The sequence below is a fragment of the Erythrolamprus reginae genome, chromosome 6 (assembly GCF_031021105.1).
Source record: "Erythrolamprus reginae isolate rEryReg1 chromosome 6, rEryReg1.hap1, whole genome shotgun sequence".
Lineage (NCBI taxonomy): Eukaryota > Metazoa > Chordata > Lepidosauria > Squamata > Dipsadidae > Erythrolamprus > Erythrolamprus reginae.
In genome coordinates, this window is record NC_091955.1 from 29,058,199 (window position 1) to 29,081,024 (window position 22,826).

The following is a 22,826-nucleotide window of genomic DNA, read 5'->3' on the forward strand; positions in this document are numbered from 1 at the left end:
AGATTCTATTAATGTGATCTTACAATAGAACTTGAACTTGTACTTCTCATCTCATTACCTTTAAAGCCTAACACATTTCTAGGCACTGAAAAGTAATAGTGAGATGCTTCGTATTGTGCTCATCTCCTCCACACAGACAGAAATAGGGTTAGATAGTAAAAAACATCCTGACATGTAGATGGAGTGGTGAGGTAGGTTTTATGATTGGCCCTGCCGACTGCAACTTCCGACTGCCATGGACTGCAGAAATCTGGAAAGACAGTACAGTGTTTCCTCGATTTTTGCGGGGGATGCGTTCCGAGGCCGCCCGCGAAAGTCGAATTTCCGCGAAGTAGAATGCGGAAGTAAATACACTATTTTTGGCTATGAACAGTGTCACAAGCCATCCCTTAACACTTTAAACCCCTAAATTACCATTTCCCATTCCCTTAGCAACCATTTAGATTATTACTCACCATGTTTATTTATTAAAGTTTATTAAAAAAAATATTTATTAAAGGTGGATGAAAGTTTGGCGATGACGTATGACGTCATCGGGCCGGAAAAACCATGGTATAGGGAAAAAAAACGGCAAAGTATTTTTTAATTAATATTTTTGAAAAACTGTGGTATAGACGTTTCGCGAAGTTCGAACCCGCGAAAATTGAGGGAACACTGTAGTTGGAATCAGAATGGTTTCACTTACAATACATTTACAACAGCAGAAAGTCCAAGTAAATAAAAGCTTCTTAGTAGATAGAACATGTCCTTTTTAGAAAAAAAACCCCTTTATCTGCAATAACCCCCTTTTATCTGCAATAAAACCATGCTTCTTTCTGTCTGTGATGTATTTGGCACTTACCCATCATAACCCTTTGATCTGTGATCTTTTGAGTCTCTTCCTGCACCTGCATCATTCCAAATTGTTAAAGTCTTATTTTTATCCTTTGTGTAGCCATTCATTTACTCTGCTGTAATTTGTTCTACAAAATTACAGCTGAGGAGAAGGATGTATTTGCTACACACAGAAGTAAACAGTATAGCATCCTATACCATTAACATAATGTGCAGTTTGACTCCAAATCTCACCCAGTCCAACTTTCTAAGTATTTGGAGAAGCATTTCGTATTGGCAAAAGTCATTCCTGACTGATTTATTTAGTATGTAATTAGAGAAATATACTACCTCTAAACGGGGAAATTCTATCATGACTAATTGCCAAGAAGAAATCCAAGAAAATTGTTAGCTCACTTTTTCCTTTGTCATTTGTGGACTTGATCTGCATTTCCAGAAGGAAAAAAAATAAAATCTATTGTACACATATTTTTTTAAAGATTTTTTTCTTTTTTCACAATTTTTATATAAATATCAATATATAATATCAAAACATACATAATTATACATTTCTGTCTAAAATGCCATAAAGAAATATCCTAAATTTGGATCTTTTGTACTTTTATCTCCCATTTGTTTTCCTTCTATATTTCATACTATTCCTCTCCCACTATCTCCCTCTCTTCCCTCTACCTTCTCTCTCTCTCCATCTTTCCTGCTTCCCTCCTCCCTCTCTCCCCTTCCTTTCTACTTCCTCCCTCTTATCCTTCCCTGAGTACCTCTAATCCATTTTATAATTAACAGACGAGCAATTCAAAACCCTAACTTCATACCAACATCAGTGTTACTCTTAAACTTATATCTTTTCTTATATCTACATCTTTCTTTCTTTCTTTCTTTCTTTCTTTTTCCTTCCTTCCTTCCTTCCTTCCTTCTTTCTTTCTTTCTTTCTATCTTTCCATGTCCTATCTCCTTTTCAACTTTATTACTCATTTTTTTAATTTTAACTCATTCTCCATATTTAAACAAATTCTAATCTCATCACTACACTTCCATCCATTGGTTAATAACATTATCAACTTCCCAATATATCATAATAATAAAAAACCCTAATTATCTAAAATCTCTACAACAACAAAAAAATTCCAATTTATAAATCATATATTCTTATATAAGGACCTTTAAAAATGGTATTATATAGCTCTTATAACATTCGAACAATTTTATTAATTATCTAAATCCTTTTCAACATTAAATCAATTTTATAAGTTACACAAATCTTTTATAAAAAAATATTATAAAGAAAATTAGTGATTATTCAAATTTTATAACCTTCCAAGAATTGACCTAATTTATTTCCCTTCTTTTCTTTATTCTTTTTTCCCTTTCATCATAAAAATTTAATTCAAATCATCATGTACCAATCCAATATAGTATTATTATCCTGTGAGCCACTCTGAGTCTTCGGAGAAGGGCGTCATACAAATCTAATTAATAATAATAATAATAATATAATAATAATAATAATAATAATAATAATAATAATAATAATAATAATAATTTTGCAGCTGCTGCAAAAAGATCGCACAGACTGACTACAAGTATAGACATGATGCTGTGGCACAGATGATCCACTGGAACTTGTGCCGGAACTACCATCTACCAGTGGCAAAGAACTGGTGGGATCATAAGCCCAAAAAAGTAGTCGAAAATGAGCAAGCAAAACTACTGTGGGACTTTCGACTTCAGACTGACCGAATTCTGAAGCATAACACACCAGACATCCTGATTGTGGAGAAAAAGAAAGTATGGATCATCGACATCGCAATCCCAGGGGACAGCAGAATTGAGGAGAAGCAGCTAGAGAAATTAGTGAAATACGAAGATCTAAAAATCGAGCTGCAGCGACTCTGGCATAAGCCAGTGAAAGTTGTCCCAATGGTACTTGGCACACTGGGCGCAGTGCCAAAGGATCTCAGCGGACATTTGAAAACCATCGGAATTGACAAAATCTCCATCTGTCAATTGCAAAAGACCGCTTTACTGGGATCAGCAAACATAATTCGCCGCTACATCACGCAGTCCTAGTGCTTGGGAAGCACCCGCCTGATGAAATACGAAATCCAGCATAGTGATCTTGTTTGCTGTGTTGTATTTACATAATAATAATAAACTTTAAAAAACTTTTAACAAGATAATTATTGATTAATTATACACACTGATAAACAACTAATGTTGTTGACAGGATTAAATATGAAATAATAATTCTAATCGCCCCCCCTTTCTATTGACCTTTCCCTTTTCAATTAAGTTCAAAATCCTCTTATCTTCTATTAACAAAACAGTGTACAATTAAATACACTAGTACAACCCAAATTGCTTTCAAGTCCTTTCAATCTCCTAGTTATCTCCTTATGGGCAAGGTCAGGCTCCTGCTATCAGCTAATTTGAGCTTTCCACAGTCTGTTACAATATTTTCTTTTAACCAGCAGATGGTGTTTATGTTCCCAATATAACAAAACAGTTATTTTACAAAAGTCTGCAAAGTATTTAAGTCCACTTAGCACTTATAAGATAATTTTCTTCAAATTCTTCCCCCCCCCCCAGTTTTTTTAACCTCCACCAAGTCCAATTATAAAGACATCCTCTAATTTGGGCTTTTAAACTTTTTCCTCTATGGTATTTCCAATTGCTAGATAGCCACTCAATCCATTTTAGAGTATCTTTTGAATTTTAAATTTCTTCTTTTGTCACTCATCCAGTTTCAGCACTTCTTCACCTCTCTCCACCACAAACACTTAGATCTTGTCACCCAGGCAATCCACGACCTCTCCATTTCAATTGTTCTGATCATGGTCATCCCAGTTAATGGTGAAAGAGTCGTCTTCCAAGCTGCTATCAAAGAGGCTGGTGCAGGCTCCCTGGGGGCGTCTGCAAGCCCCCTGACCACCGAATGGTGTCTCTCTTCTTCAGATACACCTCCAGTGGGTGGTGGAGGAGTGGTGAGAGTTGGAATTGTTCCTAGAACAAATTCTCAGGTTATTTAATATTCTGTTTCATGGGATATTTCATTGTAGCTCATACCTTACTCAATTTACTTATCTCAGTGTACACAGTGCATATTTTAAATTGATGTAGCAGCAGTGTCAGTTGCTATTCCAAAGTTAATTGTTAGATAATGAATGCAAACAACTTTAGCTAATTGATAGATCGATAGATTATGTTCATTTAGATTCAAAAGGTATTACCATCTGATAACAGAATCTTTTAAATAAGAAAATAATTTCTGCATTCTTTCCACAGAAGAATATTATTTTCTAAACTGCTTTGTAGGAAAACTGGCTCCACTCTATAAAGTTGATCTATTTTTCCTTTGTTTTCAGAGTAGAGGAGGCCGTTGTGTCTACTTATTTTCCAGTTGTCCATCCAGTCATGATTGCAGTTTGTTGTTTCCTCATCATTATTGGAATGCTGGGGTATTGTGGAACAGTGAAAAGAAACCTTCTCTTGCTTGTATGGGTAAGATTTCTTTCTATTCATTGATGTATCATTTGATGTTCAATTGAAGAAATGTTTTCTCTATGTGTGGGCTGCTGGGGGCTCGCAGGGGTTTGGGAAAACCTCTAGCTAAGCTTCTGTGCAGTTTGGAGAACATCCAACCATTCCTGGCTGGCCCTGAAGTAGACCCAGAGACAGGGTTTTGAGCAATCGGTACTTTTATTCAGCTCAGAGAACAAGTGACAGCTCAGCAAGGTAAAGTGACAATTCAGCGAGTACCGACTGACCCTGCCTGGAGAAACCGCTCCTTTTATATATTTGCGGTTCCCGCCAAAGCTAGAGCCGGCCGCGTCTGAGCCAATCAGGAGCGACTTCCTGCTTGGGCTCAGACAGCGCTGAAAGAGGAACAAACTATTTACAGAGTTACAAGGTAGCCATTACAGGATACAACACCCCTCCCCTCATAGTTGGACACATCCATCAAGAAAGCCATGTGACAAAGTCGTCCAATCGGTGGGGCCTCTGAGGAGCTCGCGCTGACCTGCGCAGTTCAATTTCTCCTTCGCCACTGACTGTGGAGGATGGCTCGCCGCTGTTCTCCCGGTGCGGCGGACTTGGCCTGGCGGGCCCAACGAAGGCTTCGGAGGACGAGGATGGTTCGGCGTCGCTGGATGGTTCCCCCTGGCCCGATAAGTCTCTTTGCGTGTCTCTTATTTCGGGCAATGTACTAAAGTCTGTTGAAGGGGGAGAGTCCATGTCAGCGGTTTGTGGCAATTGATTTTCTGTTCGCTTCCGAATGTGGTCTATGTGTCGTTTCCACAAACGACCATCCTCTAGTTTAACAACATAGGTCTTAGGTGCATTTTGCTTAACAATAATTCCCTTCATCCAGTTTACATTTCCATCAAAACTTTTTACATATACATTTTGTCCCAAATACATTTCTCTTTCAGGTTTTGTACACATTTGGTTATTATTAACACAGAACCTTGGGTTTAACCTGTCTAGTGGTGACCTCAACTTCCTTCCCATCAATAACTCTGCAGGGCTTACATGTGTGTGCGAGTTAGGGGTAATGTGTTGGGTGAGTAAGAATTGGTCCAAGTTCTGTTGCACATCCCCAGGGCCTGACCTGCGCAATGCCTCCTTTGCCACCCGTACGTAACGTTCTGCCAATCCGTTAGCCCAGGGCGAATAAGGCGAGATGAGGGCATGCCTGACCCCTAGGCCATCTAGGAACAATTCGAATTGTCTGGCTGTTAGCTGTGGCCCATTGTCAGACACTAAGAGATCTGGGCAACCATGGGATGCAAACAGTCTGCTCAATACTTTGATAGTGGCACTTGTGGTTATGTTGTTCATTGCTATTATTTCCAACCATTTGGAGAAGGCATCAACCACTATTAAAAAATACTGAGACCCCACTGGGCCAGCAAAATCGATGTGGATTCTAGACCAAGGACCAGCAGGCTGTTCCCACTCAGCCGGAGTTGTTTTGGGGGGACTGGGCCGTGACTCTTGGCACGGTTCACACTTTGAAACCCAACTTTCAATATCAGCATCCAGCCCTGGCCACCATAAGTGTCCCCTTGCCAGGCTCTTCATCCTGACAATCCCAGGATGACCCACATGTAACATTTTGAGTACCTTTCCCCTTAGGCTTTTGGGGATGATCACTCTATCCCCCCACAGCAAACAACCTTTTACATACGATAACTCAAGTCTTTTGTTTTTAAAATCACACAATTCAGGTTTCACAACATCATTTTGCCATCCCTTTAGAACACAGTTCACCACTTGTTTCAGGATTTGATCTTGCTGCGTGTGTGCAGCTACCTCTTTTGCTGTGGTTAGTGGGTTTTCCTCGAGTTCTATCATTAACACATCTGTGGAAGGAACAGGGTCTTCCACTAAGTCTGTTATGGGGCATCTGCTGAGACCGTCTGCATGATTGATTTCCTTCCCCCCCTTGTGGGTGAGCTCATACTGATACCCTGATAGGAAAAGAGCCCATCTGATTAGTCTTGGAGACATAAAAGGTGGAGTGGGCTTGTTGGGGGCTAGCAGGCCTAGTAGGGGTTTGTGGTCAGTGACTAGCTCAAAGCTTCTTCCAAAAATGTAATTGTGAAACTTCTTTACCCCTGCCACTAATGCTAGAGCCTCCTTGTCTAACTGGCTATAATTCCTTTCTGTGCTGGTCGTGGTTCTTGAAAAAAATGCTATTGGGGCCTCTGTCTTATTAGGTAGAACGTGAGCTAGGACTCCTCCTATGCCGTACGGCGAAGCGTCGCACGTGAGCCTAATGGGTAGTGAAGCACTATATTGGACTACTACACTTTTAGAAGTTAATAAATTTTTTATTTGAGAAAAAGCTTCACGTTCAGTTTTCCCCCATGTCCAGCGGGCTTCCTTCTGGAGTAAACGATGGAGAGGCTCTGCTACTGTTGCCTTCTGCTTTAAAAAAACGGAATAAAAATTAAGGAGGCCCAAAAATGCCTGCAACTCATTCTTATCTCGTGGCTCTGGGGCTTCTCTAATTGCTCTCAGCTTCTCTGTTGTGGGGTGGATACCTTCCTTATCTATTTTATATCCTAGGAATTCTATACTGTTGGTTCCCCAGACACATTTATCAGGCTTGATTCTTAAACCTTTGTCCTGTAACCTCTTAAGTACTTCCCTTATTCTTTTGTTTACTTGTTCCTGGTTTTCCCCTGCAATTAAGATGTCATCAAAGTATGGAATGGCCCCATTTACCCCTGACAATAGGCGTTCCATAATGCTCTGGAATATTCCTGGGGCTATGCTTACCCCAAACTGTAACCTCGTGCATTTGAAAGCCCCCCTGTGCGTTACAATTGTTTGAGCGTTTGCTGTTTGTTCATCGACCGGAAGTTGCTGGTAAGCTTGCGCCAGGTCGATCTTTGCGAACCTTTTTCCCTCCCCCAGGGAGTGTAGTAGTTGTTGCACAACCGGGATGGGGTAGGGGTGGTGTTGGAGTGCCCTGTTTAGGGTCGATTTGTAATCAGCGCAAACTCTTAAAGAGCCATCTGGCTTCAGAGGGGTAACTATGGGAGTTTCCCATGGCCCCTGTTCCACAGGGACCAAAATACCTTGGCTAATGAGTTTGTCCAGCTGTATGTCTAGTTTGGGGAGGAGCGGCAGGGGGACCCTGCGAGGTTTTAGTCTGATCGGTGGGACCTTGGGGTCAATAGAGAACGATATAGGGGGCCCCTTATACAATCCCAGTGTGGGGCTGAACACTTCAGGGAACTCTTTCACAAAGTTAGGCATATCATAACAGTTTACATTACACACACCCGAAATCTCGATCCCCAGTGGTTCCATCCATGCTAAACCCAGAAGAGAGTGCTTGGCCCCTGTTACAATAAGCATGGGAAGGGTACATTTAACATTCTTGAATGCGATAGGTACATTTGCTGTTCCCAAGACCGAGATTACTCCCCCCTGAAAGTCTCTAATCACCAAAGAGGTTTGATTTAGGTCAGCCTTAGATACATTAGGCATATACAGTTTAAATTTTTCCCAGGGCATGATGGTATATCTAGAGCCCGTATCCAGCTCCATTGAGCAAGGTTGGTTATTGAGTAACAGTGATATAACAATTTTAGCCCCTTTTTTGGTTGCCGTGTTATTCACGGAAAATTGAGAGTTACCTCTATAGTAGTCGCGGTTAGCGGTTGAGTAGTTCCTTTGACCCGCGTTGCGGAATGGTCTCCTTTCTCGCGCTTGGGGGGTCTGGTTTTGAGGTCGCTGGTATTGTGGTGTGGCAAATGTTTCCTCTGGCGCTATTGCTCTGCATGCGATGGCGATGTGGCCTCTCCGGTTGCAACGGCGGCATGTAGCGTCTCGGAAGGGGCATCGATGGCGCTGGTGATTTCCCCGGCAGTCCGCGCAGGGGGCTGGGTGAGTAGCTCTCAGGTGTCTCGGCTGGTCTTGCACCAGGAGGCAGTTGTCTCCGCTGGGAATTTGTTGGCTGTTGTCTGTTTCCACGGCGCTGGGAGACGCGGAGTCGATTTTTGCAATGAGTTCTCGCCTCCTGTGCTCTTTCAATTCTCTCGCCGCTGCGTCGGCTGCTTCTGCGGTTTGCGCCAGTTTAATCACGGTTTGTAGGCTCGGCTCTTCTTCGATGAGGAGTTTATTTCTCACCGTGCTGCTTTTCATGCCGAAAACCAAGGCGTCGGTGAGGCGAGCTTCCGGGTCTTTAAACTTGCATTGAGCAAGTACCGTTCGAAGCCGCGTTGTAAACTGGCTGATCGACTCGGTTTCCCTCTGAGCCATCATGTGGAATTGATGCCGAAAGACCATGGCTGGTTTGGTCGGCTTGAAATGGCTCGCCAGTTTTTGTTGTAGGACGTCCCACGCTGTGGCTCTTGCTTGTTCCGGTTCGGTGACAGTTTGGGCAAGTCTACGGATTTCTGCGCCGCAGTAGTTAAGGAAAATAGCCCGTCTGCGATCGGCTTCGGCGTCCTGCATTCCCGCCGCCTCGAGGAAGATCTCGAAGGTGGCCATGTACTCGTCCCATGTCGATTTCTCGGGATCGAAGAGTTCCGGAGCCTGGCCGATCTGGATTTTGTCCATGTTGCACGCGAAGTTTCTTCCGTCCGTTCGTCGCCAGTGAAGTAGACCCAGAGACAGGGTTTTGAGCAATCGGTACTTTTATTCAGCTCAGAGAACAAGTGACAGCTCAGCAAGGTAAAGTGACAATTCAGCGAGTACCGACTGACCCTGCCTGGAGAAACCGCTCCTTTTATATATTTGCGGTTCCCGCCAAAGCTAGAGCCGGCCGCGTCTGAGCCAATCAGGAGCGACTTCCTGCTTGGGCTCAGACAGCGCTGAAAGAGGAACAAACTATTTACAGAGTTACAAGGTAGCCATTACAGGATACAACAGGCCCCACCCACTCTCCCCCAAGAGTCCCCATGCATTTTGGATGCAAGCAAATGCAAGGCGTGTGTGAAGGCTTAGGGAGGGCAAAAATTGGGCCTATGGAAGGACCTACCAGAGACCTTCTAGAGCCTGGGGAGGTCATTTTTGCTCTCCGGAGGCTTGAGGAAAGCCTCAGGAGCCTGGGGAACAGCAAAGATTCTCCCCCCATGATGCAGGAGGTCGACTAGGCCACACTCACCATGCCCATGCCTATGCAGCAACCAAGCAGAGAACCCCTTGCTAAAAATTTGAAGCCGACCTCCGGTGTGTATTTTTAAAAATAGCTTGTTAATAGTCATTACTCTGTTAAAAACAAGTACCCTTCTTAGAGTTAGGGAACTTTTAGATGTTCAAGGGCTTGCCTAGGTTTTACAAAGCGTGCTAGGGGCTATTTTCCAATAGCCAGAGGGTTCAGAATGGTTAATGTCTGAAAATCTACAACATTCAAGGCCCTTTCAAATCTTCTGGTCCTCCTTCCCTATCCAAGAATGGCCCAATTATTTGGTCTGTACCCATTGGAGCTATGAAATATATGCTGATAGCCAGCATATGGACTAAGCCATGTTCTCTATTCAGATTTTACCAGCATATAGGAATAGGATCTATTTGTTTTTATTTATTTATTTTTCACATTTCTGAACTGCCCGTCTCCTTCAAAGAGGGACTCTGGGTGATGTACAATAAAATGTCAGAATATAAAATCTGTATTAAAAATTAGAAATTAAAAACTGTATTAAAAATTACAATTTCAAAATTATTTTTTAGAAGGAGATAAGAATTATTAACATCTGTTAAAAAAAATTAAAAAGGCGAAGGGAGAGCTCTTAGGTCACCAGCCAGCGCCACGACTGAATGCTTCTTTGCGTTCTCTATGTCAGTGTTTTTCAACCAGTGTGCCGCGGCACACTAGTGTGCCGCGAGACATGGTCAGGTGTGCAGTGAAGCTCAGAGAGAAAGAAAGCAAGAGAGAGAAAGAGCGAGAGAGAGAGAGACCAAGAGAGAAACAAAGCAAGAGAGAAAGAAAACAAGAGAGAAAGAAAGCAAGAGAGAAAGAGAACAAGAGAAAGAAAGAGAGAGAGAAAGAGAGAAAGAGAACAAGAGAAAGAAGGAGAGAAAGAGAGAGAGCAAGGGAGAGAAGGAAAGCAAGAGAGAAAGAGAGAGAAAGAAAGCAAGAGAGAGAGAGAGGGAGGAAAGGAGAGAGAAAGACAGAGGGAGGGAGGGAGAGAGAAAGGGCAAAAAAGAGGGGAAAGAAGGAAGAGAAAGAAAGGGATGGAGAGAGAGAAAGAAAGAAGAAGGAAGGGAGAGAAAGAGGGAGGGAGAAAGAAATAGAGCGAAGGGGAGGAAGAGAGAGAGAGAGACTTTTTTTGTCCAAACTTTTTTTAGCCCCCCCCCCCCCCCCCGCTCCATGTGCCCCAGGGTTTCGTAAATGTAAAAAATGTGCCGAGGCTCAAAAAAGGTTGAAAATCACTGCTCTATGTAAGGCTATAGAGCAGTGATTTTCAACCTTTTTTGAGCCGCGGCACACTTTTTACATTTACAAAATCCTGGGGCACACCACCAACCAAAATGACACAAATCTAATAAATAAATAAATACATACATACATACATACATACATACATACATACATACATACATACATACATACATAAATAACCCCCTCATATATATAATCCCATGTAACATCCCCTTATAAATACAGTCAATCATCAATCATCCCTCCTGAAATTTATACCGCTGTCTCATTTATGGGTACTTCTCCTGTCTTTCCCCCTTTTCTCTCTCATGTTTCTCATTTCTCTCTCTTCCTCCCTTTTTCCCTCATTCCTTCTCCCTTTCACTTCTCCTCTTTTTCCATCCCTGTCTCTCTCCCCCCCTTATGTGTGTGTATGTATACACACTCCAACCATTTCCAAAACCAGGTGAGGGCTGGGGTTTAATTCTCTTTTATTCTTTTCAAAAACAGGTGAGGGCTGGGGTTTTTTTCTTATTATTTGGGTGCTTTTTACCATATGCTTCAAGAATCACCCCTCTCTCTCTCTTTTGTTTCTCTCTCCTCTCATTCTCTGCCTCAATCATTTTCTCATTTCTCCTCCCCTTTTTGTTCTCATTTCTCTCTCTCTCTCCTTTCCTCTTCCTGTCTCTCTTGCTATCTTTTTTTCTCTCTCTCTCTTGCTTTCTTTCAGTATCTCTTGCTATCTCTTTTTCTCTCTTGCTTTTCTTCTCTCGTGCTTTTTCTTGTTCTTTCTCTCTCTCTGTTGCTCTCTCTCATTCTCTTATTTTCTCTCTCTCTCTTTTCTTTCTCTCTCTCTTAGTCTCTCTCTCTCTTGTTCTCTCTTATTTTCTTTCTCTCTCTTTCATGCTTTCTCTCTCTTGTTCTTTCTCTCTCTCTCTCTCTGTTGCTCTCTCGTTCTCTCTCTTCCTTTCTTCTCTGTGGAGGCCAGCGAAGGTTTCCCTTTGTTTGAATGTTCCGAGCAAGCAGCCCCTTTACTGACAGCCCGGGATGGGACTGTGAGAGGGGTGGGCGTTCCCACAGCGCTTGGAGCGGCTAGCGGCCGGATCGCCAGCGGCGCTGCAGCCACTGCTGTGGAAGAAGCCGCACCCCAAAAAAGCCGGAGAGAAGGAAGGATCGGGCGGGCGGGGACAGCCACAAGTGGAAGCCTCAGCCCTGGAGCCCCCTCGCGCCCATGGCTTCTCGTCGATGTCTCTGCCTGCCCGATCCGCTGGAGTGCTAATAGCAGCGGCGGGCAGGAGCCCCCCCCGCTATTCCCGCCGCCGCCACCGCTATTAGCACTCCCGCGTATCGGGCAGGCAGAGGCATCGATGAGAAGCCATGGGTGCGAGGGGGCTCCAGGGCTGAGGCTTCCACTTGCAGCCCCCCCCGCTATTCCCGCCGGCGCCGCTATTAGCACTCCCGATGCCATTGCCACCGTGGGGAGGCAGGGGCAGCCGCGGCTCCCTTTACTCCTACTGCCGCACCTCCCTGCCCCTGCCTCCCCACGGTGCCTCCGGCCAAACGCGCCTCTGGCTTCTCCACCCTGCCCCATTGCCCGCCCACTCTCCTCCGCCGCCGCCTCCTGCCTTGGGGCGAGGAGTCCGGGACTGTGTGGCTTTGCGCCATGAAGAGAAAACGGCAGCAGGGAAAAGTCGGCCGTTTTCTCTTCATGGCGCAAAGCCACACAGTCCCGGACTCCCGGCCAAACGCGCCCCTGGCTTCTCCCCCCTGCCCCATTGCCCGCCCGATCCGCCCACTCTCCTCCGCCGCCTCTCGCCGCGGCACACCTGACGGTGTGTCGCGGCACACCAGTGTGCCGCGGCACACCGGTTGGGAAACGCTGCTATAGAGCATGTTTAAATTTCTTTTCAGGAGGTCAGGAGAGTGGGGGCCTTCCACAGGTGGGAGGCAACTGATCAGACTTTTACCGGGGCCCGTAAGTTCATTGTCAATCTCAAAATTCAGTTAGCCTTGCTTGCCCTCCATGCTCCTTAGCTAAGGCGCACAAAGCAAGAACAGTAATAAAATTAGAAGACAGCATAAGTGTAAGCTTGCATTTGATTTACCCTTTTCTTTGGTCAGCAATGCATGCTGCAAAAGATCTTTAAAATAGCAGTTGATTACATGCAAAGTAAGAATCAGCAGGGCATGCTGGCTGCAAAAAAAGAAGAAAAAGAAGACAATTTTAAGCTGTATTAACAAAATAGTTTTCAAATCATGGAACTAAATAGTTCCATATAATTCTGCATCAGTCAGAATCCAGTCCCTTCTATAACAAGCCCTTCAAAAAAATTTAAGCCACCAGATTTTTCTGCCTTTTAAAGTCTCAAAATAATGTTTTGTTATATAGTATTTTTGCAGAGTAGTGAAAACAAAACAAAATGAACTAATGGAGTTTAGTCCTTCCTATTTTTTCTCTTTTCTTTATTTGAAATGCCAGTGAAGGGGGGGGGGGGGAATCCTAGTGATTGCTCTTTAACACAATCTGGAAGTAAACACATGTACTGTGTGTAGAGCAATCAAACTTCATTAAATCAAGCCTAGACATTCCTGAAGCTTTAAACCAACAATATTTTACTTTTAGGAGCCTGAAAACCAGCTCTTGCTGGCTCGATTGATAAGCAAAAAATAAATGATGTTTTCCTAAATATACTACATTTCTTGACTAATTGTTAAATAAGCTGTTTACTGTTGTAATGTGGAGATGCGCAAACAGGAATCAATAATTCATTCATCACACTAATAAAGACAATGTATTGGCTCAGAGGATGAGCTTATGGTAAAACCAGATGAACTGAAGGGTAAAGAAAACACAGTGAAATAGTAAGACTTTTCTGCCCCTTTTATTTTTGTTGTTTGTTTGTTTGTTTTTAGAACTAAGGAGTTATAGCACCTATTAAATTGAATTTATTCCAAAGTTCAATACTTCTCATTTAATTCAATAGAAAATAAATGACTCACATTGCTTAGCCATAGCAAGCAGTCCAGTTGCTATTGTTAAGAAAGGACGATACGGGCTAAATAAGGATCTTACGCAATCACAACTTATGATTACCTGACAGCTTCCCTTTGGTGAATTATTTATGATTGCAAGGCAGGCTCTCAGCACCTGGCTTAGAGTCACATGACAGCATGGATAGTGTGACAGTGGGAATTACAAGGACTGTATAAGTGTCATTTATTAAGCCCTTTAATAACTTTGAGCGGTTGTTGAATGAATGATTGTAGCTTGAAAATTATATGTATTGTTGGAGACATTGGGAAAATGAATGAAGATACTTCAAGAAGATCTCCAAATTCTGAAGGGTAAGAGGAGAAGATCAAAGAACACAAGGCAGATCCAGAAGAAGATGGAGAGACAAAATTAAAGACACACTACAACAATTGGCAATGATTGAGGTCACCAGAAGAGAAAGAGCCAGAACTTAACACCTGAAATGCTAAAAAAGGAAGTAAAGAAGTTAAGAGAAATGCTTCATTTAAGTAATGATTATTTACAGTTGAAAAATCTGTTGCCTTTCCTAATCCAGTGTACTATATTTGAAGACTGCAACATTATAATGGGAATATTTTTGAACATTGAAATCGCATTGCTGATGCTGTTCTTAGACTATGATTTTTTTAAAATCCCCCCAGAAAATATAGCCATCATAAAATATAAAACAATTATTAGAAGGCAAGCTGATATATTTTCCCAATGTGCTAGTATCCAATCATTTGTCGTACAAAAACTTATTTATTTTCTTGTAATTTTTTTTTATAAATACAAGGCTAGGAGAGAAGTATGGTTGCTTACTAATGTCCTCATGCTGAAGCTATTCAAAGTTTTGGTACTAAAAGAACACTCTGCAATCAATCTTCCTTCACCTTTAGAGCAGTCACACCATCCAGCAGTCATGAAATAGTCATTTGTGCACTTTGTAACAGGCACACATTTATGACTGTTGCAGTGTCCCATGGTCATGTGATTGCCATTCGCATACTTTGCAAACACCTTGCAACTAACAAAGTTAAATAAACTAAACACCTAAGCTTAGTGACTGAATTGCTAGTCCTAATAGTGGTTGTTAAATGATGGCTGCCTAATAGAATGCTGTATGTTGAGTCTTTACTTCATAATATAGCAATTCAAATGTTTTCAGGAAAAAGTGACTAATATAAGACAGAGAGGAAATCTGTTCGTTAGTAAAAGAAACACCCATGGCACCAGATTAGTGGTTCATATATGTATTGAAGTAAATCTTCTATTCTCATTTTGTTTGCTGGCTAAGGCTTACAGGAATAGTAGTCTAAAACAAACTCATGGTGGGGAAAAAAATAATATGTCGTGTGACTACGCCATGACAATGTGAGTTTGACACCCCTGGTCTAAAATAACTAATGGACATTTGGTTGTCCATATGCTCTTGATTTCTGCAAGCCTTTGTTCCTATTCTAGTATGTTTATGCTGGGATTCTACTAGGAGAACATAAATTTCAAATTTTACATAATTAAATATGCAATATGTACAATTATATATGTGTGCCCGAGGAATAGGGTGGCATAGAAGTCAAATGAATGAATGAATGAATGAATGAATAATAAAGTGGCATAGTAGTCTAATTAATAAAAATAAATTATACAATTTATATAACCTAGAATGCAATTGGGATTTCTGTATTCTGTTTTTGCCATTGTCTTCACTTTGTCTTCACTTACTCACAAAATGCTATCTGCAGGTAAAATATAACTCATATGGAAAACTTTTGGTTTAATACAAGATATAAGTCTAAACCGAACTGACATGTTTAGCCAACCTCATACCATTGGAGGGTCACACATTTATTATATGTTACTGTCCTATTTACACTTATTTGACAGCTATCTGAGCAGAAAGTTTTAAAACGAGAAGGCTTCCATATGGCTTCCACATTTTAACTTCCCAGAGGCTGGTGCGAGGAGCTACTACTTGTGAGTGGAAGAGACTGTGAGGAGAAAGGTAGATTCAAACTGCCCCCAGTACATTTTAACTTCCCAGAAGCTGGTAGAAAGAGCTGCTGCCTGTAAGTGGAAGAGACTGAGAGGGAGTACAGAGGATAAAGGTAGCGGTCCACTCACCTAACAGCGTGCAAATCATATAACCTCAAACCAAAAATAGCAATTATATTCAGGGTTAGTGCACTAGAGATTGTGATTTTATTTTATTTCAAAATGACTGGCTTAGTTTAGCGTAATATTTGTTTTTAGCGTAATACTTGTGTTTCGAAGTACAGTAGTACCTCTAGATACGAGCTGCTCCACATGCGAGTATTCCAAGTTACGAGCCACGACGGGAGCGAAATTTCTGTTCCACACCCGAGCTCAAATTCGGGATACAAGCCAAGCTTCCACTAGGTGGCGGAAGAATCCTTGCTTCTGGTTATCTCGGCGGGGAAAAACAAAGTCTAAAGCCATTTGTTCCAGATACGAGTTGATCGACATACGAGCTCCGTCCTGGAACGAATTAAACTCGTATCTAGAGGTACTACTGTACTCTTTTCAAATTTGGATACTGTCCTCTATGTAAACAAATTATAAGTCTAGGTGGACAAATTACCTATCTAGAATCTCTAATCTGTGCTCTCCAAGCAGAAAATAGGTGCCCAATTCAGACATTCCACTCTATTGAGCTGCCGCGCTATCATCCCCCTCTACCACAAAGATCCTGCAGGAGAAGGGCAGTATTGTCAACCGTGGGATCTGGCAGGATGAGAGCTGTGAACCATAAACATAAAGATTTTGCTGTGTTCCAGCATAACACATATAGTGCCCTTGCTGACTTTAATAGGGACACTGAAGTGACAGTTCAAGGTAGTTGTGATAATGTTAAGTCAAATAAGCAGGCAATCGTATTGAATTCACACATTTTCTGGATAAATATTAAACTGAACAGTGGGGAGAGAGAATTAATTGATACAGAACATTTCTTCACTATCAATTAATTAATAGAGTTATCAGTGTGTGCAACATAGACATGTGTACAGTTAAGATTATCAGTCCTGCTGTCAAGCACAATCAAGCATTTAATAGTGAGTACCATACCATGTGCACTAATCAAACAGGCAGCAAGAAAGTAGGGGCAGTCAGGCACAGATTATGTAGATTGTAAACACAGGGTCAATAAAAATGGACTCAAAAGTCTATACACCAATGCACAAAGTATGGGGAATAAACAGGGTGAATTTATAAAATCAAGTAATTGAGGGAAGATATGATACTGTTGCCATTACGGAAACTTGGTGGAAGGAAACAAATATACAGTTAGATGAATTTCAATTATTTAAAAGAAATAGACCAAATAAAAGAGGAGGTGGAGTTGCACTATATATAAGAAATAACTACAGTACACCTCTACAGAAATAGAGCAGAACAATAATGAAAATCATCTTGAATGCATTTGGGTCAGTATAAAAGGGGGGCAAACAGAGGAAGTAGATGAACTTTTTGCTAGTCAGCCAACTAAGGCATGTAGGAAGCACATCACAACAGTAATGGGGGAATTTAACTACCCTGACATCAACTGGGAGACAAACTCTGCACCAAGTGTATGATCCAACAGGTTCCTAACAAACCTAGCAGGCAACTTTGTTTCCCAAAAAGTAGAGAAGGGAACAAGGGGATCCACCATATTGGACTTAATTCTCACTAGCAGAGATGTAATGATAGAAGATATTGAAGCTAAAAGAACCTTGGAGGCAAGTGATCGTGCAATATTGGAATTCAACATTATGCAAATACACGCAGTAGAACAAAGTCAAATTAGAGTCTTGGACTTTAAGAGAGCTAATTTCAATAAACGTAGAGCTTCCATGGACAAGAATCCTCAAGAGGAAAACAACTCAAGAAGCTTGAGAAATTTTGAAAAGTAAGATTATAAAAGCCCAATGTAGCACAATACCAAGGAAGAAAAAATAATAGCTCTCAAAAGAAACCAGCATGGTTGCATAAAGAACTATCTGACAAATTGAAAGACAAAAAGGACAAGTATAAAAAGTGGAAAGAGAGATAAATAACTTAAGGCAGAATATCAGCAAATAGCCAGGGCCTGTAAAGGTGAAGTGAGGAAAGCTAAGGCTCACAATGAATAAAGGCTTGTGACAAAAGTAAAAAAAATAACAAGCTTCTAACATATTAAAAACAAGAAAAAAGTCAAGGAAACAATTGGTCCATTGCAGGGAGAAAGTGGTAAGATGACAAGTAACAGGGAGAAAGCAGACCTACTTAACTATTTTTTTTCATCTATCTTTACACAAAGGGGAAAAAAACAGTCCAATCTATCAAAAATATCACCACAAAAACATATTAGGAGCACACGTTAAAACGGAAGAAAATGGTAAATGGACATCTGCCTACTCTAGAAGAGTTCAAATCAGCAGGACCGGATGGATTACACCCCAAGATTCTGATGGAACTGGCAGACGAGATCTCAGAACCACTGAACTATATCTTTCAAAGATCCTGGAGCACCAGGGAACTGCCAGAGGATTACAAAAGAGCCAATGTAGTTTCCATCTTCAAAAAAGGAAAAGAAATAGATCCAGAAAACTATAGACTTATCAGCCTGACCTCAAAACTAGGGAATATTCTGGAAAAGATAATCAAGCAACAGATCAATGAACACCTAGATGCAAATAACCAAAAGCCAACATCTGAATTTAGCAAAAACAGATCATGCCAGACTAATCTTATTTCATTCTTTGAAAAAGTGACAAAATTATATCGACAGAGGAATGCTGTTGATATAATTTACTTGGACTTCAGTAAGGCAATTGATAAAGTAGACCTTATACTTCCTAATTTAATGGAGCCAGAGTCCCCAGGATTGTCATATAGGGTCTAATATTGTCACTTTCTCCAACTGTTAATTCTTGTGAAATCTGGGCCATTAGAATGGGGATCTAATACTTTGGAGGTTGTTGTTGTTATTATTATTATTATTATTATTATTATTATTATTATTAATTAGATTTGTATGCCGCCCCTCTCCGTAGACTCGGGGCGGCTCACAACAGTGATAAAAACAATACATGTTTTTACAGGTTATACATCAGAAGTAGGTTCTAAAACCCACTTCTGGAACTACCGGTTGGGTGTATGCTCACATACACGCCTGCTGCTTCCGTACATGGGCAGAACCTCCCACTGGTAATGCTACTGATTCTTAGAACTGGGCTGAACCTGGAGCAACCCACTGCTGCCGTACATGTGAAATGTTCTACTGAAATGCTTGATCAGATACTTGTAATGTTTATGGAAATATATTCAACATATATGGTGTATATATATGGTCTTTGTGCTTCCTTAAAGCTAAAGCTGTATAGGACTAAAAAAAGAGAAGGGAAGGAAGGAGTGCTCATGTATAGCGTCCAAAACATAGTCCTTTAACACACATTTTCCAAAACTTTGGGAAGAAAAATTTCCACACAACATTCAGAGAATGTCCCAAATTAAAAATAATCAATTTTCTTTTTTGAAGCTGCATGCCTGGATGTTTCTGTCTGTCATCTAATATGTCTTCGGAGAGGGGCGGCATACAAATCCAAATAATTAATTAATTAATTAATAAATAAATAAATAAATAAATAAATAAATAAATAAATAAATACATACATACATACATACATACATACATACATACATACATATACATATACATATACATATACATATACATACATACATACATACATACATACATACATACATATATATATATATATATATATATATATATTGAAAATGACCAGGAGGTCAGTAAAGCAATTAGCTGGTTAAAAAAATGGCTAACTGCAAACCTGGTCTAATTATTAAAGAAGTTATCCTATATTCAACATTAAGTTTTATGTCATAATTGTTATTAAAAGATATTTTTCCCTACAGAAGCCAAGCATCGAGCAAAGAAATTATTGAAGGATATAAATATCAGAACAATAGGTTTGGGGAGCCTATTTAAAAGTGTTTTTCCCCCCTTTACTTTTCTTTGAACTGTCTTTTCCATAAGCCCTTTGCAAAATGCATTAATTCGGAACCACTAATGTTTTGTCTGTTTAATGATTTTTTTTAGCATAAGCCTTGTTGATTTAATAGGAGAATGTGCTGAAGCAGTTCAGAGAAGTATAGTTTAAATTGCTGACCACATAATTAATAATTTCTTCATTTCTGCAGTGTTAAGCTTTATGAACATCTGTGAATTAATTTCACTATTGCTATGAAATTGAGTAGTACAAAGAACAGATCTATAGTTCTGCTTTTCTTTTTATTATTTTTGGCAGATCTAAAAATAAAAGCAAATGGGGTGAGTAGGGCAATAATGATAATTCCCTTCTTTTACAGGAACAATTTTGTGTTGTTTGTTTTTTCCCCATTAAAATATTCTGGTGTTTAAGATAATGGCATTTCAGTAGAACATTAAAATCTCAGAGAATAAAATATGCTATCTATGTTGGTGGGGATCAGCCCTTCAAGCTTCAAAGAACGATTAAACTTCCATTTAATTCAATGAGAATATGGTCATGGATGGCTCTCTCAAGATTAGCTCATCTCAGAACAATCTATTTTCCTGAATATTGAAAATTATAGACAGCAATAACTATTTTCTATTATATAGCAGCAATATTCTGATAATAGCATGAAATCTTACACTATAAAGAGAGACAATCACATGAATATCATTACTAATTTCTTAGTCTTTTTCTGTGATTTGATTTATCTAATATAGATACTCTTTTTGTAATCTTGGGCTCTTTGTATTGCAGCAATAAAGCTCTTTTAAAGTAATTTTTCTATCTTTCATTCAATTCTATGGCTTCTTGTCTCTCATTCTTGCCATTTGTGTGATTATGACTTGTGAACCATTTTAGCTAGCCTTCACAATTGCTGTCTTCTAAGGAAAGTACCAAGATTTTACTTATATATCTATCCCCATTCCAATATTTATCATGATTGTAGAACCTTCACTTTATTTCTCTGAAATGTTCTATGTGTATTACACACAAACAACAACTGTTTTTATGCAACTTTAAATGGATTCAGTCTCAAACAATAACACTGTTATTGCAATAAAGGTTATTGCAAGCCTTTAAAAACACAGATTTTAAAGAATTATGTCTACAAAATTCCATCAGTTTTCAGGGATGTTTTGCAATCAGTTTATTGTAGTGCTTAAAGGTGCTGGCCTAGAAACCAGGTGACTGTAAGCTATTTGTTTGTTTGTTTGTTTGTTTGGATTTGTATGCTGCCCCTCTCCAAGGACCTGGGGCGGCTCACAACATATACAAAGACATAATAGCATAGTAATCCAATGAATATCCATAAAAATAATCTTTAAAATAATCTTTAAAAATTCTAACTTTAAAAAGTTACATTAGCATTCATTCAGTAAAATCATACTAAAAACATTCATTGGTCGGGGGAAGATCTAGTAACCCCAGGCCTGGCAACAAAGATGAATTTTTAAACTCTTTCGAAAGGCAAGGAGGGTGGGGGCAGTGCGAATCTCCTGGGGGAGCTGATTCCAGAAGGCGAGGGCCCCCACAGAGAAGGCTTTGCCCCTAGGTCCCGGCAGCTGATATTGTTTGGCCGACAGGACCCTAAGGAGACCAACTCTGTGGGACCTCAACAGTCGCTGAGATTCGTGTGGCAGAAGGTGGTCTCGGAGAAAGTCTGGTCCTATGCCATGTAGGGCTTTATAGGTCATAACCAACACTTTAAATTGTGTCCGGAAACAGATCGGTAGCCAATGCAGTCCACGGAGTGATGATGAGATATGGGCATGTCTTGGAAGGCCCCAAACCACTTGCGCAGCTGCATTTTCGATGATCTGAAGTTTCTGAACACTCTTCAAAGGAAGCCACATGTAGAGAGCATTGCAGTAGTCGAACCTCGAGGTGACAAGGGCATGAGTGACCATGAGCAAAGACTCCCTGTCCAAATAGGGCTGCAACTGGTGCACCAGGCGGACCTGGGCAAATGCCCCCCTCGACACAGCTGAAAGATGGTGTTCTAAAGTCAGCTGTGGATCAAGGAGGATGCCCAAGTTGTGAACCCTCTCTAAGAGGGGCAATAATTCCCCCCATAATTTCCCCCCGTTGATGGACGGATGGATGTGTCCTTGGGAGGCAGTACCCAGAGCCACTCCGTCTTGTCTGGATTGAGTCTGAGCCTGTTGGCACCCATCCAGACCCTGACAGCCTCCAGACACTGGCACATCACTTCCACTGCTTCGCTGAGTGGACATGGGGTTGAGATGTACAGCTGAGTATCATCAGCGTACTGATGGTAACTCACACCGTGCCCTTGGATGATCTCACCCAAGGGTTTCATGTAGATATTAAACAGCAGGGGGGAGAGGAGTGACACCTGAGGAACCACACACCTAGGAGTCGACCTCTGACCCCCCGCTAACACCGACTGCAACCGAACAGAGAGGTAGGAGGAGAACCACTGTAAAACGGTGCTTCCCACTCCCAACCCCTCTAGTCAGGGCAGAAAGATACCATGATCGATGGTATCGAAAGCCGCTAAGAGGTCAAGAAGCACCAGGACAGAGGATAAACCCCGGGCCCGCCAGAGATCATCCATCATCGCGACCAAAGCAGTTTCTGTGCTGTAGTCAGGTCTGAATGCTGACTGCTGAGGGCCTAGATAATCAGGTTCTTCCAAGGACCGTTGGAGCTGGAGCGACACCACCTTCTCAACAACCTTCCTCATAAAGGGAAAGTTGGAGACAGGACGATAGTTGTTAAATATGGCTGGATCCAGAGAAGGCTTCTTGAGGGGGCGCACAAGTGCCTCCTTGTAGGGAGCTGGGAAGGACCCCTCCCTCAGAGAAGTGTTGGTAATCTCCTAGACCCAGCTCTGTATCACCTCTCTGCTGGCCGAAACCAGCCAGGAGTTACACGGGTCCAACAAACAGGTAGCAGAACTCACAGCTCCAATGGCCTTGTCCACTTCATTAGGTGTCACCAGGTCAAACTCGCTCCAAACAGGTGCCCCTGTCACCTCGACTGACTTGTTGTCAGCCGACTCTGCACTCCAATTGGAGTCAAGATCAGT

General features: G+C 41.3%; 1 protein-coding gene across 1 annotated transcript in view; it reads left to right on the top strand.

Moving 5' to 3' along the window:
- Window positions 1–22,826, top strand: part of TSPAN12 (tetraspanin 12) — a 96,257-nt gene that overhangs the window by 20,547 nt on the left and 52,884 nt on the right. The window contains exon 4 of the mRNA XM_070755447.1: window positions 4,197–4,332. Coding sequence (XP_070611548.1) covers window positions 4,197–4,332 — 136 coding nt within the window. The remainder of the gene's footprint in view (window positions 1–4,196; window positions 4,333–22,826) is intronic.